Below are 20,140 nucleotides of genomic sequence, written 5' to 3'. Positions count from 1 at the left end.
GCGGCATATCACTTTTGAATGCAATTTAGGTCAATATTAAATAAAGACATAAATAAGTGAAGGAAACCTTACTCTGGCTGTTTACTCCAAATTGCCTAACCTATCTTTTTTGGTGCAAGATAGTAAATGTATAATTTGACAGTCCTGCATAATGATTAATCAATTAACTAATCATTTGAGCACTACAATAGAACTAAACCACAAATGTGTTTGCATCATGTTTGTCATTCTTAATAGATATGAACAGCCTTACACTACCTTTTCTACCACACTTTCAAGAGAGGACCAAACTCAATGATAACTCATAGATCAGAATGAGAATAGTTTACTTTAAATTTTTTTTTTAACGGGCAGACACAATGGATTAAATACAGTGTTAAGGCACTAAATACGACCAGAAATGTACATTTACTTTACAAACTGAAAATTATAATCTAAATGACAATATTGACATTTACACACGACATAAAACACAAATTGCCATTGATTCTTTCTATCATCAATGTCCGGATCGACACCTGTCTTTCTACGGTGGTCTACAACAGAGCTGCAGGGGCGACGCCAGACCCTGTGTTGGACTGTTTCTAATCTCCATTCATTTAGACTTTTCTAAAATAGTTTGTAACCACCTAGATGTAATCAAATGTCAATCTTATCTGGGCCCCTACTAAGACCCCCTAAAGGTCAGTCCTAGATGGGCTCTGCGGTGAGGTCACTTGCCCTGCGGTAGGAGGTACCAAGGGGCTAAGCCCCCCAAAGGGTCAGTCCTAGGTGGGCCCTGATGTGAGGTCACTTCCCCTGCAGAGGGAGGTACTAAGAGGCTAAGCCCCCCTAAAGGTCAGTCCTAGGTGGGCCCTGATGTGAGGTCACTTCCCCTGTCTAGTGAGGTGCTAAGGGGCTAGGACCCCTAATGTTCAGTCCTAGGTGGGCCCTGCTGTGAGGTCACTTCCCCTACAGTAGGAGGTACTAAGGGGCTAAGCCCCCCTAAAGGTCAGTCCGAGGTGGGCTCTGCTGTGAGGTCACTTCCCCCTTCGGAGGGAGATCCGCTGCAGACGTCGGGCTTTGCTCCGGGGGTCGGTGGGCCGCAGGTCCACCACCTTGACCCTCGCCGGGCGGTAGGAGTTGGCACAGTAGCTGGGTCGTTTGTGGTAGCGAATCAGATCGCAGCCCTCCTCCGAGCCTGAGAACAAGGGAGATTTAAACGTTGGGTTAAAGCGCTCTCTCAGGATCACATCGTGAGATTTGACCGTTTGAATTAAGACTCCTCCGTCAAACTTATATTATTACCGTTTGAAAGTCAAATTCCATTGCAAAACAACGTTAAATACATTTCTGAATGCCCTACCCTAAACCATATGAACTCACATAGGGTAAGTTTGTGTGTACGATCTAATCTTGGCACAAAACCTCTGAAACATGTCATGTGGAGTTGTGTAGCTTCTCTTGTGTTTGTCTCTTCAGGGCTACGTTTCCTACAGGATACCAGTGAAGACATGGAGCCAGGATCTGAGCCCTTTGAGTCCAGTTTTATTGGCACAATGAGTGCAATAAATCACCACATTTGAACCAAAATCAGAACCATACATGTCATACATGTCCCATCCCTTTGGCGAGGGAAGGGTGATTTGATGAAGTACCGTGTACAAATGAGAAGGAACAATTAGCAACAAACAGAAAAACAAATCCATTGAAAAAATGACACTGTATTCACAACAGAAGCACAGGTGCAAAACTGCAAACGCTAGTTAGGCCTGCTGTCCACTCACTTCTCTGCTCAAATCAAGAATAAAACAGGATTTTTAGGGACATACTGGTAGGTGAAATACTGGGGTAATAAAAGGTTAGAATACATAATGATAAAAAATAAATCAGTGTAGTCATGTGTGTTGCATGTGACCCAGGCTAGGTCCTCAGTGGAAAAAGTAGTAGTTTCACAATAGCAGCTCTCACATCGTGAGATGTCTAAGTTGTTTGGGCCGATTTCTTTCTACAGGCCAGTGTCCACGTCACGAGGCTGACAAGATGGTTGATATTCAGCTTCCCCAATCCAACTTGTATTTTAACAATTTAAATTAATAACGATAAGATCGAATCCTTCCCCGTTTTCTGAGGGCATACTTCTGTGTTTACGAGGTGCACTTGCACCCCAAAGAGCATTTTACTGTACAACACAATGCAGATGAGCCATAAGCTTTCGTTTTCATAAGTGCAGATGGCGTGACCGCAGTAGTAGCAGCGACGGCTAAGGCATGTGGCCTTCTGGAATATCTGTTAGGTTTGTGGGTACAGATTGTAAACCCATGGGCATGTTATTAACATACATCATTCACATGATGGAAGTCATGTGAATATCATGCAATGATTATAAGGTAAGTTGATCAATTATGAAGCATTGCCAACTTCAAAGCAACTACTACTTCGATGGAGGGACCTCTGTGGGACTGCGGAGCCATGGCTAGAAATTATTCACAAAGAACATGACAGGCGCCCCACTGTAGGAGAACTGAACACTGATAATGAGAGGAAGCTGGAGGAAACACCCAGGTTCTGCAGAGAGAACCTACTTCACATTGACCGTAAGGCAAACATAGAAAACAAAACGCATCAACTCAAGTCGAAAAACATGGCAGATCAGCTTGAGATTTCTTTGTGTCTGTCGTTATCTCTCTTTGGTCAAGGCAACAGGAAACTCCTCACAGTGTTTCAGAAGAACATTTTGAATTGCGCAAAGAAAGACTGTGTCATTTAAATATTCCTATAACAGCCATTACATATCTGACAGGGGGGGGGGTGGATTTTGTCTTGCGTTATATGTGTGCATCTGCTTTAAACGTACTTAAACAGAACTAAGAAATGTTCTACATGTCTGTGGAAACAAACAGTCAATCTTTACAATAAAAGGCAGATTCTAGCAAAATATTTTGACAAAGTTCTGCATATCAGGGTTGAAAATGTACCATTTGTTTTTGAGGTCTTCACACCTAAAATGATCAGTTGCAAATAAAAACAAGCGTTGTGCATTTCACCTCACAGTTAGAGGAAGAACGTTCACAGAAGTAAATCAAAAGAATAACGCCAATGCATGTGAATCAATCTGTTGACAGAAACGACAACACAAATGATGATATAATGAAATGCTAAGCTTGAGTTATGGTATTCATCTGTTATGGGCAACAAAAAAGTTGAGTTTGCTGTAAATACTACAGACGATCAACTTAACAGCTTTATGATGGCCAGTCAAAGCTAATGAAGTGACTCTTTTTTTATCAAGATACACGGGACACTTTTGACCAGAAATCACCTCATAACAGTGGCGTCTGTTTTGGACATTGTATTAATAAGACCTGATGTCAGGAAAGAGCCCTAGCAGTACGCATGTTTGGCTTTCAACTGCGTCACAAAAATCGGTGTCATTTTACAGTTTATTTTTTCTGACTACAAATTGTGCTAATTACACAATAACCAACAGATACCCTGTGCTTTTCAGCAGATACCCTGTGCTTTTCAGCTGCCCTTTTAGGGGCACTATTTCCCAAGCCCTCGTATCCCCCATAAGGAACCATTTGTTAACATAAGATAATGTCCTACCTTGTGCAGCAACTCTCTGTTCTAACCAACCTACCATCTCTAAACTGGACCAAACTGCTGAGTCAGAGAGCTGGGAGGTGAAGGGGGTTTAAAGGGTTGAATGCTCCAACAATCTTTTATCTTTTTAGATATATCGATTCTAGACAATTTACATCTTATTAAGAGCTGCAAGACACCATGGCTTTTAGTCATTAGCTCTCAAAGCCAGTGGCTCACTTATTACCTCATTCATTGTAGCATTATCGCACTCACTCACTCAATCACTCTAGCAAACAACTGCATGGCAAATCAACATTGTTTGGAAATAGCTTTAACAAAATTTATGAAACAAACAGAGAATAAAAACACATTCTATGAAAATTTGACATCTAGATTAGAGTTCATCACTTTCTCCTAGCCAGGGCGTGTTTTATTCCTAATCTCTGAGGTGGTTTATTCCTAATCCCTAAAGTGGTTTAGTCCTAATCTTTAAAGTTGTTCAATCCTATTCTCTGAGGTTGTTTAGTCCTAATCTCTTGGGGTCTGCGGTGGTTTAGTCCTAATCTCTGAGGTGGTTTAGTCCTAATCTCTTGGGGTCTTCATGTTCTAACTAGGCGCATGTAGGCCATTTCAGCATTTAAAGAACGCATCCGTTTTTGGAAGAAATTTATGAGGAAGGCAGGAAGAGGCCGGAGTCTCGGGTTTGATTACCCACTAAGACCTTCCCTACTGGGCTGGGCTTCAGGGCTCTGAAGCTAACTGTGCCTAAAGGTCACTCACCACCTCCGAGTTGAGCAGTCAATACTACCATCCACCAGTACACCCCATCCAATCACCCGCCTTCCGCTTGGTCAGCCAGTGGGGCCCGTGATACGGCCCCAAAGTTCTAGGGGCCCTCAATGTTCTGGTGGCCCCTCACTGTAATGAGTGTTCTAGGGGCCCTGCCTTGGTCTGGGGGGCTGCTAGTGAAGTACCAGGCCAGGCTTTCGATAAACACTTCCTTCAGGCAACAACAATACCAATAAAAACTGGTCAAAGAAATACCACAGGGTATTGACAGAGAGAGAGAGATTGAGAGAGAGAGAGAGAGAGAGAGAGAGAGAGAGAGAGAGAGAGAGAGAGAGAGAGAGAGAGAGAGAGAGAGAGAGAGAGAGAGACAGAGACAGAGACAGACAGAGAGAGGTTCAAATCAATGAAACGGTGCGTCGATGAAACCATCCTGTATTGATGCTGGTCTCCACCAGGTGGCGCTCTGATGAAGGCAAACAGTTTCACCAAGCCCCAGAGAAAGCAATGTGCCTGCCCAGAGACGGAGAGAGTGTTTAATAAGGACAGTTTGTCTCTTGGACAGAGGCGGCAGCAGCAGTGGTTAGCTGCCCTGCTGAAGGGTTGTGGAAGCTACCCTCCTCTTCGTCATCATCATCATCATCATCATCATCATCATCATCATCTTCCTCCTCCTCGTCTGTTTCTTCCTCTGTCTCTTTGGATTCTGCTGGGGAAGAAGAGGGAATATATATGGCACACTTCAAGGGTCATCCCAGAGCCGCTCCATCGGTCTGAGACCGCTGCCCTCACCAGTGCTCAACTGGCTACCATAGAACCACAAAACAGACTAAAAGGTCCCATTCCAATTGTAGAAATGTATGTGAGGGAGGAAAGATTGGCCTGCCACGTATGCGAAAGCAGTGAACAAAGATTGGGCATTTCCAAGCCCTCAAGCCTCTGGGCGCTCAGTCTCCAAACAACTCCTTTAAATATGTAGTACCGGGCCGGTCCTATAGGTGATCAGAAACACCAGTCCGTGACTCCACCCTTTGCAGGGAAACGCATGTGGACCTCAGTGAGCCCAATAAAGCTTATGCCCAATTTTTCTGAAGATTGGGACTTTCTGGGCCTGCAGCCGAAGAAGAGAAGAGCTTCTTTTAGAGACTAGTCAACAGTTTGGAACTGAGCCACGTCAAACAGATCAATTCTACTGATTTAATTTTACTTTCAGTTTGGAAGGAAACCTTTTAGCAATCACTGGGGAAAAGCAAGCAGATCTGTTTAGGGCTAGGATAATATTCATCTGATGGTTTTCAAGTGCTGAATAATACATCACTCTGTATTTAGTATTTTGGATGGTTTGCAAGTCGTGATGGGCTAATTTACAAATAAACTTTCTTTTTGTTTTTCTTATCCAAAGAAGCACAAGTAGCCCAGTAAGACCAGCATTGATGTGAAGACATCACCACTGTGTGGTGTCATGTGATACATGGCAGGAACCGTGCGGTTATCTCAATGCAGGTGAGTTTGCCATTCAGCGACGTGAGGCGACATGGGAGGTGATCACAGCTGATTGGTTCTTCACAATTTGAATCATTACAAGATGCATGCAATGGCATGCGTTTGACTTCCAGAGGTTGGGGTTGCCACGGCCAAGAAGTGGAGGTTAACAGAAACACAGACTGACACGAGGGTTAGATGTGTGTGTATGCATGCGTGCGTCCGTGCATGAGTGTGTGTGCCTGTGTGTGTGTGTGTGTGTGTGTGTGTGTGTGTGTGTGTGTGTGTGTGTGTGTGTGTGTGTGTGTATGTGTGTGTGTACGCATGTGTGCATGCCTTTATGTGCATGTGTGTGCGTGTGTGCATGCGTCTGTGTGTGTGTATGCGTACGTGCGTCAGTGTGTGTGCGTGTTTGTGTATGTGCGTGTGTGTGCGTGCGTGCGTCTGTGTGTCATCACTGGGGAGCTCAACAGAGGGAAGAGGCAGGAGGATCCTTTCAGATGCACATGGTCCCCATGGCAACACAGGGTTAAAGCTCAAGGGAGAAGCGGATAAAGTGAAATAAAGGCGAGGACCACAGAGGGAGAGAGGAACGCGTGCTGCTGAAAGGCGTGTGAGTGATGGAGTGACACCGGCACACATTGGCACGACCATAAATCAAATCAAATCAAATGCTGCTGCGGCCGCGGGTTGAGCGGCGACCGAACGCCGTGCATGAGCATGAGCGCAATGTGTGCTGGTTGGGGTAGTCGCGGTGCCCTTGTAGGAGTGAGCCCCAACATGCTTTACCGTCAGAGGAGTCGGACTCTGTGCCACTCGAGGTGTCTGTGATGGAGGAATCTTCTGCTACGTAGGGGTGAACGGAAGAGCGTCACAAACAATCCAAGTGAAACACGTACCCCTTGGTGGGGAGCCCTTTTTGTTATCATCAATTGAGAAATCCTCCTTCGATATAAAACCTTAAACTCGTTATGCTTCGTGCTGTGAAACAGAACGGGCGTCCACTTCAGCCATTCTACTTGTTTCACGTCATTCCTTCGTAGTTTTATTTCTTTATCATTCACACTCTCTTTTTCCTTTCTTCACTGAGCTTTTTCATATCCTTTCGAATATTCTTTGAAAACGTCTTAGCTTTGAAGGAAGCTGTGTTTTGCCTTAGATGTCTTCTGAGACAACAGTGTCATTGATAAAGCTCAAGGACAATGTGTAATGTGTCAGCCTCACCACTTGGTGGCACTCGCTAACAATGCATCACTGAAGCACCATCTCCTCACGGTGCTTCAGTGAAGGACCTCAGTAAAGGGTGTCTGCGTCGGTTGTTTGAGTACCTACCACTGTGAGTCGCTTTCTCCTCGCCTTTGTTGTCCCTGTGGGTCGACTCCGTGGGGTCAACCTGTCTGGACCGCACACCCCTCCTGGGTCCCGGTCCTGGGGCCAGACCGCGCCCCCCCCCTGGATCTCCATCCCCCTCCTCCTCTTTGGGCTTCTCCTCCGCTGGCTCCTTCCTGCTCTCCTCCTTCTCCTCCTCTTTGTCAGCCTTGGTTCCTTCCTCCGACTCCTCAGTCCTCCTCTCCCCCTCGTTCCCCGCCTCCCCCTCGTTCCCCGCCTCCCCCTCCTTCCCCACCTCCACCTCCACCTCCTTCCCCGCCTCCACCTCCTTCCCCAGCTCCTTGGCTTTGTCGCCAGGCTCAGCTTCCTCCCCCTCCTTCTTCTCTCCCTCGCTGGCCTTCTCCTCGCCCTCCTTCTTGCTTTTCTCCGCCAGATCTGAAGGAGTAAAGAAGGCAAGGTGGAGAAATTTAGAAAGAGGTTTGGTCAAGTTTGATTTTGTTGCGGGCCCATTATGTCCTTCAGTTGAGTTCCCCAAGACTGGTCTGATCTTTTTGGCCGAGCCAGAAGATTGACTGGAAATATTGAGGAGCCCCTGATGTCCCAGGAACCCCCTGGGCCACAAGACTGGACCGACACTGGGACCTGGGCTCCAAGCCTGGACCAAGCCTGGGCCCCAAGCCTGGACCTACCCTGGCTGGCTCCTGGGACACCTCGGGGGCTCCTGGGATCCCTGGGCCCCTCAGCCTGCACCTACCGTGGGCCCCCCAGCCTTGGCCTACCCTGGCCCCCCGGCCTGGACCTATCATGAGCCCCCCAGCCTGGACCTACCCTGTGTCCCGGGACCTCCAGCCTGGACCTACCCTGGGTGGCCTTGGCCTTCCAGCGCTCGCGGTTCCGGTTCACGTCCTCGCTCCAGGTGCCCTTGAAGCTCTTGAAGTCCACCGTGTGCAGGGAGCAGTTGATGGCGCCGCTGCCCTCCGACGCCGTGCTCTTCACGCTGGAGCGCTTGCTCTCTCCGCCGGTCACGGCCCCGGCCACGTCCCCCGCCGCGGCCCCGACCACGGCCCCCAGGATGGTCAGGCTGAGGTGCAAACACACGAAGAAGACAAAGAAGAAGACAAAGAAGAAGACGAAGAAGAAGAAGAAGAAGAAGGAGGAGGAGAAGAAGGAGGAGGAGAAGGAGAAGGAGAAGGAGAAGGAGAAGGAGGAGAAGAAGAAGACGAAGACGAATACGACGAAGAAGAAGAAGAAGAAGAAGAAGAAGAAGAAGAAGAAGAAGAAGAAGAAGAAGAAGAAGGAGGAGGAGAAGAAGAAGAAGAAGAAGACGAAGACGAAGACGAAGACGACGACGACGACGACGAAGAAGAAGAAGAAGAAGAAGAAGAAGAAGAAGAAGAAACAAAATGTTATATGATACGATTTGTAAATCAGCAGCCCCGGCAGGAAGTACTATCCTCAGCATATACGTATGTAGATATAGATGTATTCATATATATATGGATCTCCAGTGACATACATGTGTAACAAAGATATGAAGGCCAGGATGGTGGTCTTTAGAGCTGAACTAGAATTTGTGTTGACAGGTGTTTCCGTGAGTGAGTGAGTGTGTGTGTGTGTGTGTGTGCGTGTGTGTGCAGAGGTCAAAAGGTCAAGAGTCCCGGTGGTGACCTGGGCCGTCTTAAGTCCTCCGGGCCGGAGATGGCCGCCTCCTCGATCAGCGGCTTCACGATCTTCTCCGTCATGTCGGTGAGCACAGTGAAGGTGGGCTCCACGATGAAGTCGATGAACCCTGGGGAGACACAGCAGCTGCTGGTACCACATCGGGACCCCCTGGGTCCTGTTTACTCCTGTCCCTCTCGTCACGTCGTTTTATGATTGCACCTCATTAATGAATATAATTACAATCAAAATGTATAATTCAGAATGTTTAGCGTGTCTTGACTCACTATCCATCAGAAACGAATTATTATAATGATGATAGATTTGATGATGATGATGATGATGAGGATGAGGATGATGATGATTATGATGATGATGAAGATGATGATGAGGATGATGATAGACTTGATATTTAGAGTTGGGTGGTGCTGTTCCTCCACCTACCTATCTGGGACTGTGCCACCATGGTGGAGTTGCGGTCACAGAGGGGAGAGAAGGGCAGGCCCAGATGTGCTTCTTTGTCGCCCTGGAGAAGAGATGAGATAGTGATGAAACACAGCAGGCAAGGGTTCTAGATGTTCAGACATTTAACTAACAAAAGACAACACGATTGTCCTGTGTCAAACAAAGGTTAAGCTCACACAGTCCAGGCACAGACCGAACCCAGCTGCAGGGCGCACACAACTTCAGGTCGAGAGTGATGCATTACATTTGTATAATTGTTTGTGATCCATTTCTCGGAGAGGACCTTCAGACTTCAGTCTCTCGGGGACTGCAGGGACTACCAGCGTCGACGATGTGATCCTTCAAAGACCCTTGAGTTAAACATGAGCTGCGAGAAGACAGATGGTCTTCGAGGTGAGGCAATAGAGGTGTGGTTCTTCTGATCATCTACACCTCCCTTAGCCCAGGGACAAGCAGGGCAAGGCGCTGGAGATCGTGACGTGTTGAGCAGCTTAAGACAAGTCATTTATAGTCCCTGACGTTTCTATTACTATGATTAGTAGGGCTCCGACCACGTGGAAAAAAAAAGTACACCCTGATTGGAAACTGAAAACTGATTAGCTCGCCGTCCATAAATCACAGCCACCACATCTCTACTTGTAGGAAGGCATCCACCCCCCCTCCTCTTAACACTCTCCTCCTAATTCAATTTCACCGAGCAGAGGAAGGAGTCGCTGGCGTCATGGAAACGGACGAGGTCACCACGCTGTCAGGGGTTCCCCGTCTGAACGGGAGAATCTGACCGTCGGCGTTTTTAACATCGGGTCGACGTGTGTTACTGTTCACGTGGCCGACAGGAAGGAAGACACAAATTGTGTTGTGATCCAGAGAAGTGAATCAAGCTGCTTACAGCGTCTGAGAATAGAAACCGCTCTGATCCAGAGCGCTGACCTCAGAACCCCTCTGATCCAGAACGGTGACCTCAGAACCCCTCTGATCCAGAGCGCTGACCTCAGACACTGTGTGGCAGCGTAGAGGTAACCGTTCTGAGACAGAGCGGTCCTAGTTCAGGCTCTGGGTGTCTGTCGTTCCCTCCCCTGTTTGCGTGTCACATGTGTGCGTCCGTGTTATCATGTGCACGACAAAATGAATCAAAGGATAAGAAGAGGGGGCACCTGTCTGAAGAACTCTTCCAGCAGCGAGGTGGTCCAGCGGTGGTGGAGGTCCCACTGCTTGGCCGGGTGGCTGATGTCTGCAGTGTGGAGGAGCAGGGATAGGGCCTTGGGCTTGTCAATCCTACACACACACACACGCACGCACGCACGCGCACACACACACACACACACACACACACACACACACACACACACACACACACACACACACACACACACACACACACACACAGAATCACAAGAACACACACACAAAATCACACAGATAAGCACACACAGATAAACACATACACAGAATCACACACACATACGCACACACACACACACACACATACGAAATTAGGGTTGAACTTAATAATCGTCTTAAATAAAAAAAACTGCTTGCAGAAGAGCCGTAGCAACCACTCACGCCTCAGGCTGCTGCAGGAAGTTCTTCATGGCTTTGATCTGCTGGAAGTGACAGGACATGTCTGTGGCCAAAACCATCTCTACTACCAGGGCTCGCAGCTCTCTGGAAAGGGAGAGAGGGGGAGAAGGAGGGAGAGAGGGGGAGAGAAGGAGAGATGGGGATGCAGGGGGGAGGAGAGGGGGAGAAGGAGGGAGGGGGGGGAGAGAGAGAGAGGTGGTTTGAGGAGAGAGTGGGGGAGAGATAGTAAGAGAGGGAGAGAGAGAGTAAGAGGGGAGGAGAGGGAGAGAGAGAGGGAGGGAGATACTGCACATTAGCATGATAGGTGACCACCTTCCCATCATACATTCGATGCGTCAGCCTTCTCCGGGGGTGGAGGGGGTTTGGGTCCCAGGTCTGGGGGCTGTGAACGTGTTGTGTTGAGACGTGCTGTGTGTGGCGGCTGCGGCGTACCTCCAGTCGTCCTTGGACAGGTTGGACAGGATGTTCATCTCCTCGTCCTCCTGCAGCAGGCGGTATGCCGCGCTCACGTGGTGGTTCTCCAGCACCGCCCGGTCGTTGTAAAGGATGGCCGTGTCCGACCTGCGGGCACAAGAACCGCCTCAGTCAGCTGGAGAGGGGGCTGAGCCTGTTCCATGGGCTGAGCCTGTTCCAGGGGCTGAGCCTGTTCCAGGGGCTGAGCCTGTTCCAGGGGCTGAGCCTGTTAGAGGTGCTGAGCCTGTTCAAGGGGCTGAGCCTGTTTACAGGGGCTGAGCCTGTTCCAGGTGCTGAGCCTGTTAATAGGGGCTGAGCCTGTTACAGGGGCTGAGCCGGTTCCAGGGGCTGAGCCTGTTCCAGGTGCTGAGCCTGTTTACAGGGGCTGAGCCTGTTCCAGGGGCTGAGCCTGTTCCAGGTGCTGAGCCTGTTCCAGGGGCTGAGCCTGTTCCAGGTGCTGAGCCTGTTTACAGGGGCTGAGCCTGTTCCAGGTGCTGAGCCTGTTACAGGGGCTGAGCCGGTTAGAGGTGCTGAGCCTGTTCCAGGTGCTGAGCCTGTTTACAGGGGCTGAGCCTGTCCCAGGTGCTGAGCCTGTTTACAGGGGCTGAGCCTGTTCCAGGGGCTGAGCCTATTCCAGGTGCTGAGTAACTGAGCCTGTTCCGAGTGCTGAGCCTGTTCCAGGCGCTAAGCCAGATACAGGCAACAATCAGAGGTGTCAAGTAACGAAGTACGAATACTTTGTGGCCTACTTATGTAGAAATTTTGTGTATCTATACTTTACTGGAGTAATTATATTTCAGATGACTTTTTACTTCTACTCCTACTCCTATTATCTGTACTTTCTACTCCTTTCTTTTATATAATTGCCTTGTTACCCCTGTTTCATTTTGGCTTGTTTTCATTGCGGTGTCGTGCCAATGTAGTTACCCGTGATAAGAATTGTAGCCCCGTCCGCGGGAGCGCAGCGCATGCATCCAGTGCAGGCGGAACTACACAATATGCTTTGAATTCACCCAAGGCTGATGTTTTCTAAATGTTGGTTATCAGTGGTTGTAAAGTAGTCATTTATGGCATAGCTGTCAAAATAAATGTTTTTGTTGATCCTACGTGTTTACGATTTTTAATCATCCATTGTTGCACCGTGGCCAAACTGACAGCTGTCTACTGAAAACCAGCTGATCGTATTTTATTCCTGCAGGCTAATCCACATTTCAGTTGCAAAACTGAGGATGTTGTTGCAAAACTTTCGTAATAAATAACAATAATACAGTGATCATGGTAGGCCTAATTATGTAGGCCTATCGCAATTATCTAACCTTTCCTTACCCTGCACAAATAAATACGAGAAATAGCCAAAATATGTATCCCTTCTGTATAATGCACACTGATTGAAGAATATACATGTTTCTTCTTTCCTAGCCTAAGTTATAGGAGAGGACACATAATTGGTCAGACTGTACTTTCAACCTGCTAAAACACGTATCCCCTTTTCATTGTACCAAAATGCGTTCATTTACAATTGGGCCTCAATGCAGCTGAAACAGGTGCATTTAACATTATTCAACATTAACATTTTATTATAACATTATAGTCATTATGGCTTTTATACATTATGGCCATTAGAAAAATTATTGTTTTTGGGGAGTTGGGTGAAACCAGTACTTTTCCACTTTTACCTAAGTAAAAAGCTTGAGTTAAAGTATTTTTAAACCCTAGTATTTAAAATTCTACCTGAGTAATGAATGTGAATAATTTTGACACCTTTGGTAACAATACAGGTTGTTTTTTATTCAAATAATTACATGGTCATAGCAGAAGTGAGTCTTCCACTGCTTCTATCTATGGCTGGTAACAAGAAGGCGCTAGCCACTGGGCGTTGGTCATGTGATAAACTAGGCTAAGCTAGGCTAAGCTAAATGTTTCCTAACGGAACACGCTGAGATCACCTTTTCTTGGAACACTTCCTCACCTTGGAATACCAATATCTGTTCCCTGGGGAGGTTTAATCAAGATGACACGATTCGTTTTTATTGTTGGGTCTTTGTGTGCCTGCTGAGGACAGGTTTCCTACCTGGTCTGAATGTGGAAGTTATTGGTGGTGCCCGTGTGCTCAAAGTCATGTACCGCCGCCGCAAAGATCATGGCTAGGATCTCCAACTCTGTGAGCCAGTGCTAGAGAGAGAGAGAGAGAGAGAGAGAGAGAGAGAGAGGGAGAGGGAGAGAGAGAGAGAGAGAGAGAGAGAGAGAGAGGGAGAGGGAGAGGGAGAGGGAGAGAGAGAGAGAGAGAGAGAAAGAGAAAGAGAGAGAGAGGGAGAGAGAGAGAGAGAGAGAGAGAGAGAGAGAGAGAGAGAGAGAGAAAAATATATATTGGATGGTTAAAATACTAAATAGGGTTAGTTTTCATTTTTCACATCAGATTACATTTAGAAAAACAAAACTAAAAGCCACAAAACTAAACCAGACCACACACACAGAATCACACACACACAGATGCACATACACACGGATACACACACAGGGACACACGGACACACACACACACACAGACACACACACACACACACACACACACACACACACACACACACACACACACACACACACACACACACACAAGTACTTAATGGAATCCCTATGTCCAGGCCTATCCATGAATAAGATGATGGTGTTTCCTGTAAGTCTCCATGGATAAAAGTGTCTCCTCAATGTCTAAATAGTAAGCTGAGCGGAAATGGCTCACACTAAAAGGGGAGGATAAGTCTCTCCTGTAAACACAAGGAGTCCTGCTCCATTCTCTGCTTAGTGGACGGAGCAAAGCAATACACAGTTATGTCATGCGTGAGACCGTCCTGTCCTCTGAGCTCATATTCTGCTGTATATAATGTATGTATATAATTCCAATTTTTTTTAATGATTTGACCAATCAGTGCCTCGGGGAGATGTAATAGGACCAATCAGTGCTAAGAGGAGATATGAGGAGGTGGGAGTTTCAGTTCATTCAGTAAAAAGAGTGCTACAGCAGTAGAACTACAGTAATAGAGCTACAGCAGTAGAGCTACAGCAGTAGAGCTACAGCAGTAGAGCTACAGCAGTAGAACTACAGTAATATAACTACAGCAGTAGAGCTACAGCAGTAGAGCTACAGCAGTAGAGCTACTGCAGTAGAGCTACAGCAGTAGAGCTACAGCAGTAGAACTACAGCAGTTGAGCTACAGCAGTAGAACTACAGCAGTAGAGCTACAGCAGTAGAGCTACAGCAGTAGACCTACAGCAGTAGAGCTACAGCAGTAGAGCTACAGCAGTAGAACTACAGCAGTAGAGCTACAGCAGTAGAGCTACAGCAGTAGAGCTACTGCAGTAGACCTACAGCAGTAGAACTACAGCAGTAGAGCTACAGCAGTAGAACTACAGCAGTAGAGCTACAGCAGTAGATCTACAGCAGTAGAGCTACAGCAGTAGAGCTACAGCAGTAGAGCTACTGCAGTAGACCTACAGCAGTAGAACTACAGCAGTAGAGCTACAGCAGTAGAACTACAGCAGTAGAGCTACAGCAGTAGAGCTACAGCAGTAGATCTACAGCAGTAGAGCTACAGCAGTAGAGCTACAGCAGTAGAGCTACAGCAGTAGACCTACAGCAGTAGAACTACAGCAGTAGAGCTACAGCAGTAGAGCTACAGCAGTAGAGCTACAGCAGTAGAACTACAGCAGTAGAGCTACAGCAGTAGAGCTACAGCAGTAGATCTACAGCAGTAGAGCTACAGCAGTAGAGCTACAGCAGTAGACGCCGCTGCCACCCGTTCCCCCCGTCCTCCCGTTCTCCTCTCCTCACCATCATGCCGGTCTTGAGCAGCAGGAAGTGGACGGTCTGGGTGACGTCCGCGGCGTGCATCAGGTTGTGGTAGGGGTTCTTGTGTTTGCTGTAGCCCACCTCCAGGGCCTCCACAAAGGACACCAGGGCCGAGATGGGGATCTGGGGAACACAGCCCGCACGTCGCAACGGGACGGACACATCCACTCAACATGTGTGTGAATCTGACAACCGTTTTCTCAGTGCACTGGTTCAAAATCAAACACACTTCGTTCAGCAGAGTCGTAGTATGAAGCATGAAGAACAATGCAGGGGGAATGCTAGGCACCACGTGGGGTTCGCTGCCGGTCCAAGCGGCGATCCCCTCGTCTTTCATCAAGTCTTGTCCCTCGGCTTATACATTGCAAAGTTGGAGTAGCTGTCAAACCTTTCTGTTTGATGAATTGCGTTGGAACTCGCAGTAAATGGAAATCAGGGAATGAGAGCTGGGCCTGGCTGCCTTCTCTTTTGGTCTGGTTCTGACCCAGCAGAGCAACCACATCAACCACTCCCTTACATTGGAGACTGGTTCTACAGTTAGGGTATTGTGCTGACACATCTACCCTAAAAGCATTTACCCGGCCTTAACCCATCTACCCCTATCACATCTACCCTTAACAATTATACCCTTAACACATTCACCCTTAACACATCTACCTATTTCACATCTGCCCTTAAAAATTATACCCTTAACACATTTACCCTTAACACATCTACCCTTTACACATTTAGCCTTAACACATCGACCTATTTCACATCTGCCCTTAACACATTTACCCTTAACGCAGATACCTTAGCACATTCCTACTCATCTACCGTTCTAGACAGCCACTCTGCACTCCTAAGATGTACGCATTCCTTATTGAGATCAGCCAGACTCTGATCAAATGGTCAGAACGACAGAACGATCAAACATTTGAAGGACATCTTAGACGTCTCGGGCCTGTGGAGATGTCTGGTGGTGAGAGATACACTGCCTGGCCAATCAGGAAGAGGCTCAGGAGGGAGGAGGGGCCAGGATGAAGACGCACACATTTGTTTACAGCCTTCCCTTATCAAACTGATGAGGGTTTCCCTGCAGACACACAACGAACACACACGCTCAAATAAAACACAACCCTTTAGGAAGGAAATTAACTCAACACAACACAACCACACACGTAGACGCACACACAAACAGAGACACACAGAGACACACACACACACACACACACACCCAGACACACACACACATGCACACACACAGACAGACACACACACACAGCAGGATGACTCCGGTCCTGTGGTGAGGGGGAGAGGAAGGGGGCGGGGCCGGCGTGCGTGCGTGCGTGCGTGCGTGCGGTCGTACCTTGAAGCGGTTGATGAGGTCGTATCTGGTGAGCAGCTCGTAGAAGATGAACTTCAGCGCGTGCTCTCCACTCGCGTCGTTCAGGGCGAACACATCGAAGGACCACGTGTCCACGTGCTGATAAAAGACACACACACACACACACACACACACACACACACACACACACACACACACACACACACACACACACACACACACACCTGTTATTCATCACTTAGAAATGCTACCCAGACTCTAATTGGGTTTTTTTTCTCCATTCTTTTGGTCCCGTTGAAGTCGTCTGCAGAAGACAGATTGGAGCGTTCGCACTCCCGGGATCCAAACCTCCATTATTTAGCGTCTGATTCCTCAGACTCTTTCAATTCAATGCCCTGTCCTCACATTTAAATGTAACACATTCAGTTTGCCAGTGTGATTCATGGGCCATATATCTTTAATGGACCACTTAAGCCTGCATGTATCTCGAGGTGATGGATGAAGACCGGTGCCGGGGGACGGGGGGGGAGAGGATCAGCTGGCTCTGGGGGGCTCCATGTGTGACGCTGAGGTCCCCGACGCACTGTTCTGCACCCTGGCGCCACGGGGCAGAGGTCAGACACGGCCCAGTCCATGTACCCTGTGACCGCCCCTGTTGTCCTATCTGCCCCTCGTTATCTAAGGCCAACAAACGACGTAACGGACACAAACGTAGCCTGTATAAACGCTGCGGTGCTCCACCTTAAAGTGTTCCTCAATAATGAGTCCGTCTGGTTTCAGGATGTGCATGTGGTCGTAGCCCACATGAGGCTTTTAGTTTGTCTATGGGGAGAAGGGGTGTGTCACATTGTGGGGGGACTGTTTGACAGAGATATTGGTTTCAAATGTCATGATACAAGATAAGGTAAGTCTGCCTTTCTATGAAGTTCTGAGCAGGCGAGCGTTGAAAATCTGGGATTTATGTCCAAAATGTAACGCACCTTTTTATTGCCAAGAGTAATTCTAACCATGTAGCTTGAATAGTGTGAGGTGGATATTTAAATCTGGATCTCACAGCAGCAGATTGTGGTGTGTGTTTCTGTGAGTTAAAAAAAGAACAGGACATCCTCTGACTTTGAACCAGCTTTTTGTTTGACATCCCGATTTCTACCTCTCTCGTCTTATTTCTAAAACGTTCTGTTCTGATCCCCTCTGCTCCTCCACTCATCTCAGTCAGTCCATTCTCGAGGCTTCTCCTGTGAAATGGTGAATTTCAACACATTGACTTCATTTCCTGTGAGTGAGTTTGTGATTGATTTGATCCTAGGCTTTGAGCCAATGCATTTTAGATAAGCCAATCCCTATCAGAGTCACATATCAATTACAAATACAAATGAACCTTGCATATAACCAACCGATTCAACCAAACAAAGAACCACATTTACACATTTCACTTTTTTTTTTCATAAATGATTATAATGTGGAAATGTACATTTGACTTGGCCTTTTGTAACAACAGCAGGTGAGAGGTGAATAGTGCCTTTACTCTCTGTGCTGTCTGCTGACGGTCTGATTGAAGGCTGAGGCCCTTCTTGTGTTCCTCTGTCATCAGTCGCTCACGGTCATTCAGACATGGATCCCTCCATAGGAAGCTTTCTCCTCTTTAATTTATCAGTAGTGTATTCATTTTTTAACTCAGTCAGACACACAGACCCACACAAGCGCGCACACACACACACACACACACACACACACACACACACACACACACACATACACACACACACACACAGTTTGAGCTGTGAGTGTTCCCACCTTGAGCACGGTGATGACGTTGGGGGGGTAGCTCAGCCCGACCATGTTGGAGGTCCGTCGGTACATCCTGTGAGACGGAGCACATGTAGCACGTCAGCATGGGTTCACCAGATCATGTTAATGTTGTTCAAAACCTTTGGATGGAAGAAGACTAGAGCAGCAGTGATCTGGTGAAGCAGAGCAGCAGGTGATTGGAAAATAAGACTTATTGACATAACTCATAAACTATGTTTAGGGATTGATTCCATCAAATGTTTATGTTTTCTATGAAAGTCAATAATAAGGAATACGTTAGAATAAAAAAAAGAGTCTACAGGGTTTTCCAGAGTCTACAGGAGTTCCCCAAAGAGTCTACAGGGTTTCCCTAAAGAGTCTACAGGGTTTCCCAGTGTCTAAAGGGATTCCCCAAAGAGTCTACAGGGTTTCCCCAAAGAGTCTCCAGGGATTCCCAGAGTCTACAGGCTCTCCCAGAGTCTCCAGGGGTTCCCAGAGTCTACAGGCTCTCCCAGAGTCTCCAGGGATTCCCAGAGTCTACAGGGTCTCCATGGGTCCCGGTCTGGGCGCTAGGTTGGTAAGTCCCTGGGTGTGTGAGCAGCAGACCTCTCCACGAAGATGCCGGCCTGCACGGCGTGCACGATGCTGCGGAAGCGCGGCTTCTCCTCGGTGCGCCGCAGCATCAACCCCATCTGGCGAGTGAAGGTGGAGGCCAGCCAATCACGCACCTCCGACGGCACAGAGTCCGTCTGGATGTCAGACAGCTCATCCTCGGTGTCCACCAGGCGCCTGGGGGGTGGGGGAGGGGGGAATGGATCATGTTTGGATGGAGGACAGATAAGGGGAATGGAGAGGAAATAAAGGGAGTGGAAGGACAGAGAGATGGAGTAAGATAAGGGGAAACAGTAAGGTAACGGAAACAGACATTTGTTCATCAGCCCAATCGCCAACATACAGTGCAGGATGTGAGCGCATCTCAGACATAATCTGCTGTAAATGTGCTGGTTAGGCAATATCGTCTACACAAACAAGCCATCTGGTGTCTTATTGCTGCCTAACCGAAGAGGACATCAGTGACATGATGAAAAAAAAAAATATACATATATATATATAGAGACAGAGAGAGAGAGAGAGAGAGAGAGAGAGAGAGAGAGAGAGAGAGAGAGAGAGAGAGAGAGAGAGAGAGAGAGAGAGAGAGAGACAATCCCAAGTGTGTCAAAAAGCAGACAGAGAGATAAATTGTGGGACAGAAGTAGACAGACAGAGAGGAAGATTGTGAGACAGGAGAACACAGACAGACAGAAAGAGATGCCCCCTCTCTGTACATCACCTCAGATGTACAGATGCTTATAGGGGCTGTAGGTAAGATACAGGAGCTATCATTTGAGTGTCATGAGTGTCATGAGAATTGAGGGGAATGCATTGGAAGATATCTACACGGCTGATTGGAGACCATTTACATCTCGGACAATTCCCTCAATCAATCATCTCAACCCTGAGTGGTACGGGGAATCCACCTTGGCTGTCAATCAAATGCTCGCAAGCGGAGACATGGTGTGGAGATTTCACAGCGTTTCTCTGAGCTCTCTTAGCAACTCTCCCATCGTACCTACAGCACATTTAAATCTTCAACCTCCAAACCACTTCCAGGAAGAGGTGTGTATCTGTATGAGGAGATAGCAATAGGGAGCTGTAGCTCGCTATCTTCTATTGGATCATGGACTGTGCTGGTCTTTGGCCAAATACATTTTTGATTTGTTTTCACTGAGATGAAAATCACGTTTCATCTCAAACGTGTTGTTTCAGGATCTGGTTTCTCTTGAAAGCTTCGATCCAACCGATAATATCTGAACCTT

General features: G+C 47.5%; 1 protein-coding gene across 2 annotated transcripts in view; it reads right to left on the bottom strand.

The window, feature by feature from the left end:
- Positions 1-309: 309 nt before the first annotated feature.
- LOC132452577 (dual specificity calcium/calmodulin-dependent 3',5'-cyclic nucleotide phosphodiesterase 1A-like) overlaps positions 310-20,140 on the bottom strand; it is a 39,276-nt gene continuing 19,445 nt past the window's right edge. The window contains exons 5-19 of one of the 2 annotated variants that reach the window (XM_060045256.1): positions 18,891-19,073; positions 18,291-18,357; positions 16,518-16,634; positions 15,152-15,292; positions 13,394-13,494; positions 11,302-11,430; positions 10,852-10,953; positions 10,443-10,563; positions 9,268-9,349; positions 8,833-8,953; positions 8,025-8,245; positions 7,168-7,599; positions 6,625-6,681; positions 1,019-1,180; positions 310-941 (exon numbers count right to left, since the gene is read on the bottom strand). In XM_060045256.1, the coding sequence (XP_059901239.1) occupies positions 1,020-1,180; positions 6,625-6,681; positions 7,168-7,599; positions 8,025-8,245; positions 8,833-8,953; positions 9,268-9,349; positions 10,443-10,563; positions 10,852-10,953; positions 11,302-11,430; positions 13,394-13,494; positions 15,152-15,292; positions 16,518-16,634; positions 18,291-18,357; positions 18,891-19,073 (2,035 nt within the window). In that variant the 3' untranslated portion in view covers positions 310-941; position 1,019. Of the gene's footprint in view, positions 942-1,018; positions 1,181-1,505; positions 5,063-6,624; positions 6,682-7,167; positions 7,600-8,024; positions 8,246-8,832; positions 8,954-9,267; positions 9,350-10,442; positions 10,564-10,851; positions 10,954-11,301; positions 11,431-13,393; positions 13,495-15,151; positions 15,293-16,517; positions 16,635-18,290; positions 18,358-18,890; positions 19,074-20,140 lie in introns of those variants that run through there. The other variant, XM_060045255.1, reaches the window with a different exon arrangement.

This window comes from Gadus macrocephalus, chromosome 23, assembly GCF_031168955.1.
Source record: "Gadus macrocephalus chromosome 23, ASM3116895v1".
Lineage (NCBI taxonomy): Eukaryota > Metazoa > Chordata > Actinopteri > Gadiformes > Gadidae > Gadus > Gadus macrocephalus.
The sequence above is the reverse complement of the archived record's forward strand: the minus strand, read 5'-3'. Positions and strand labels throughout refer to the sequence as shown.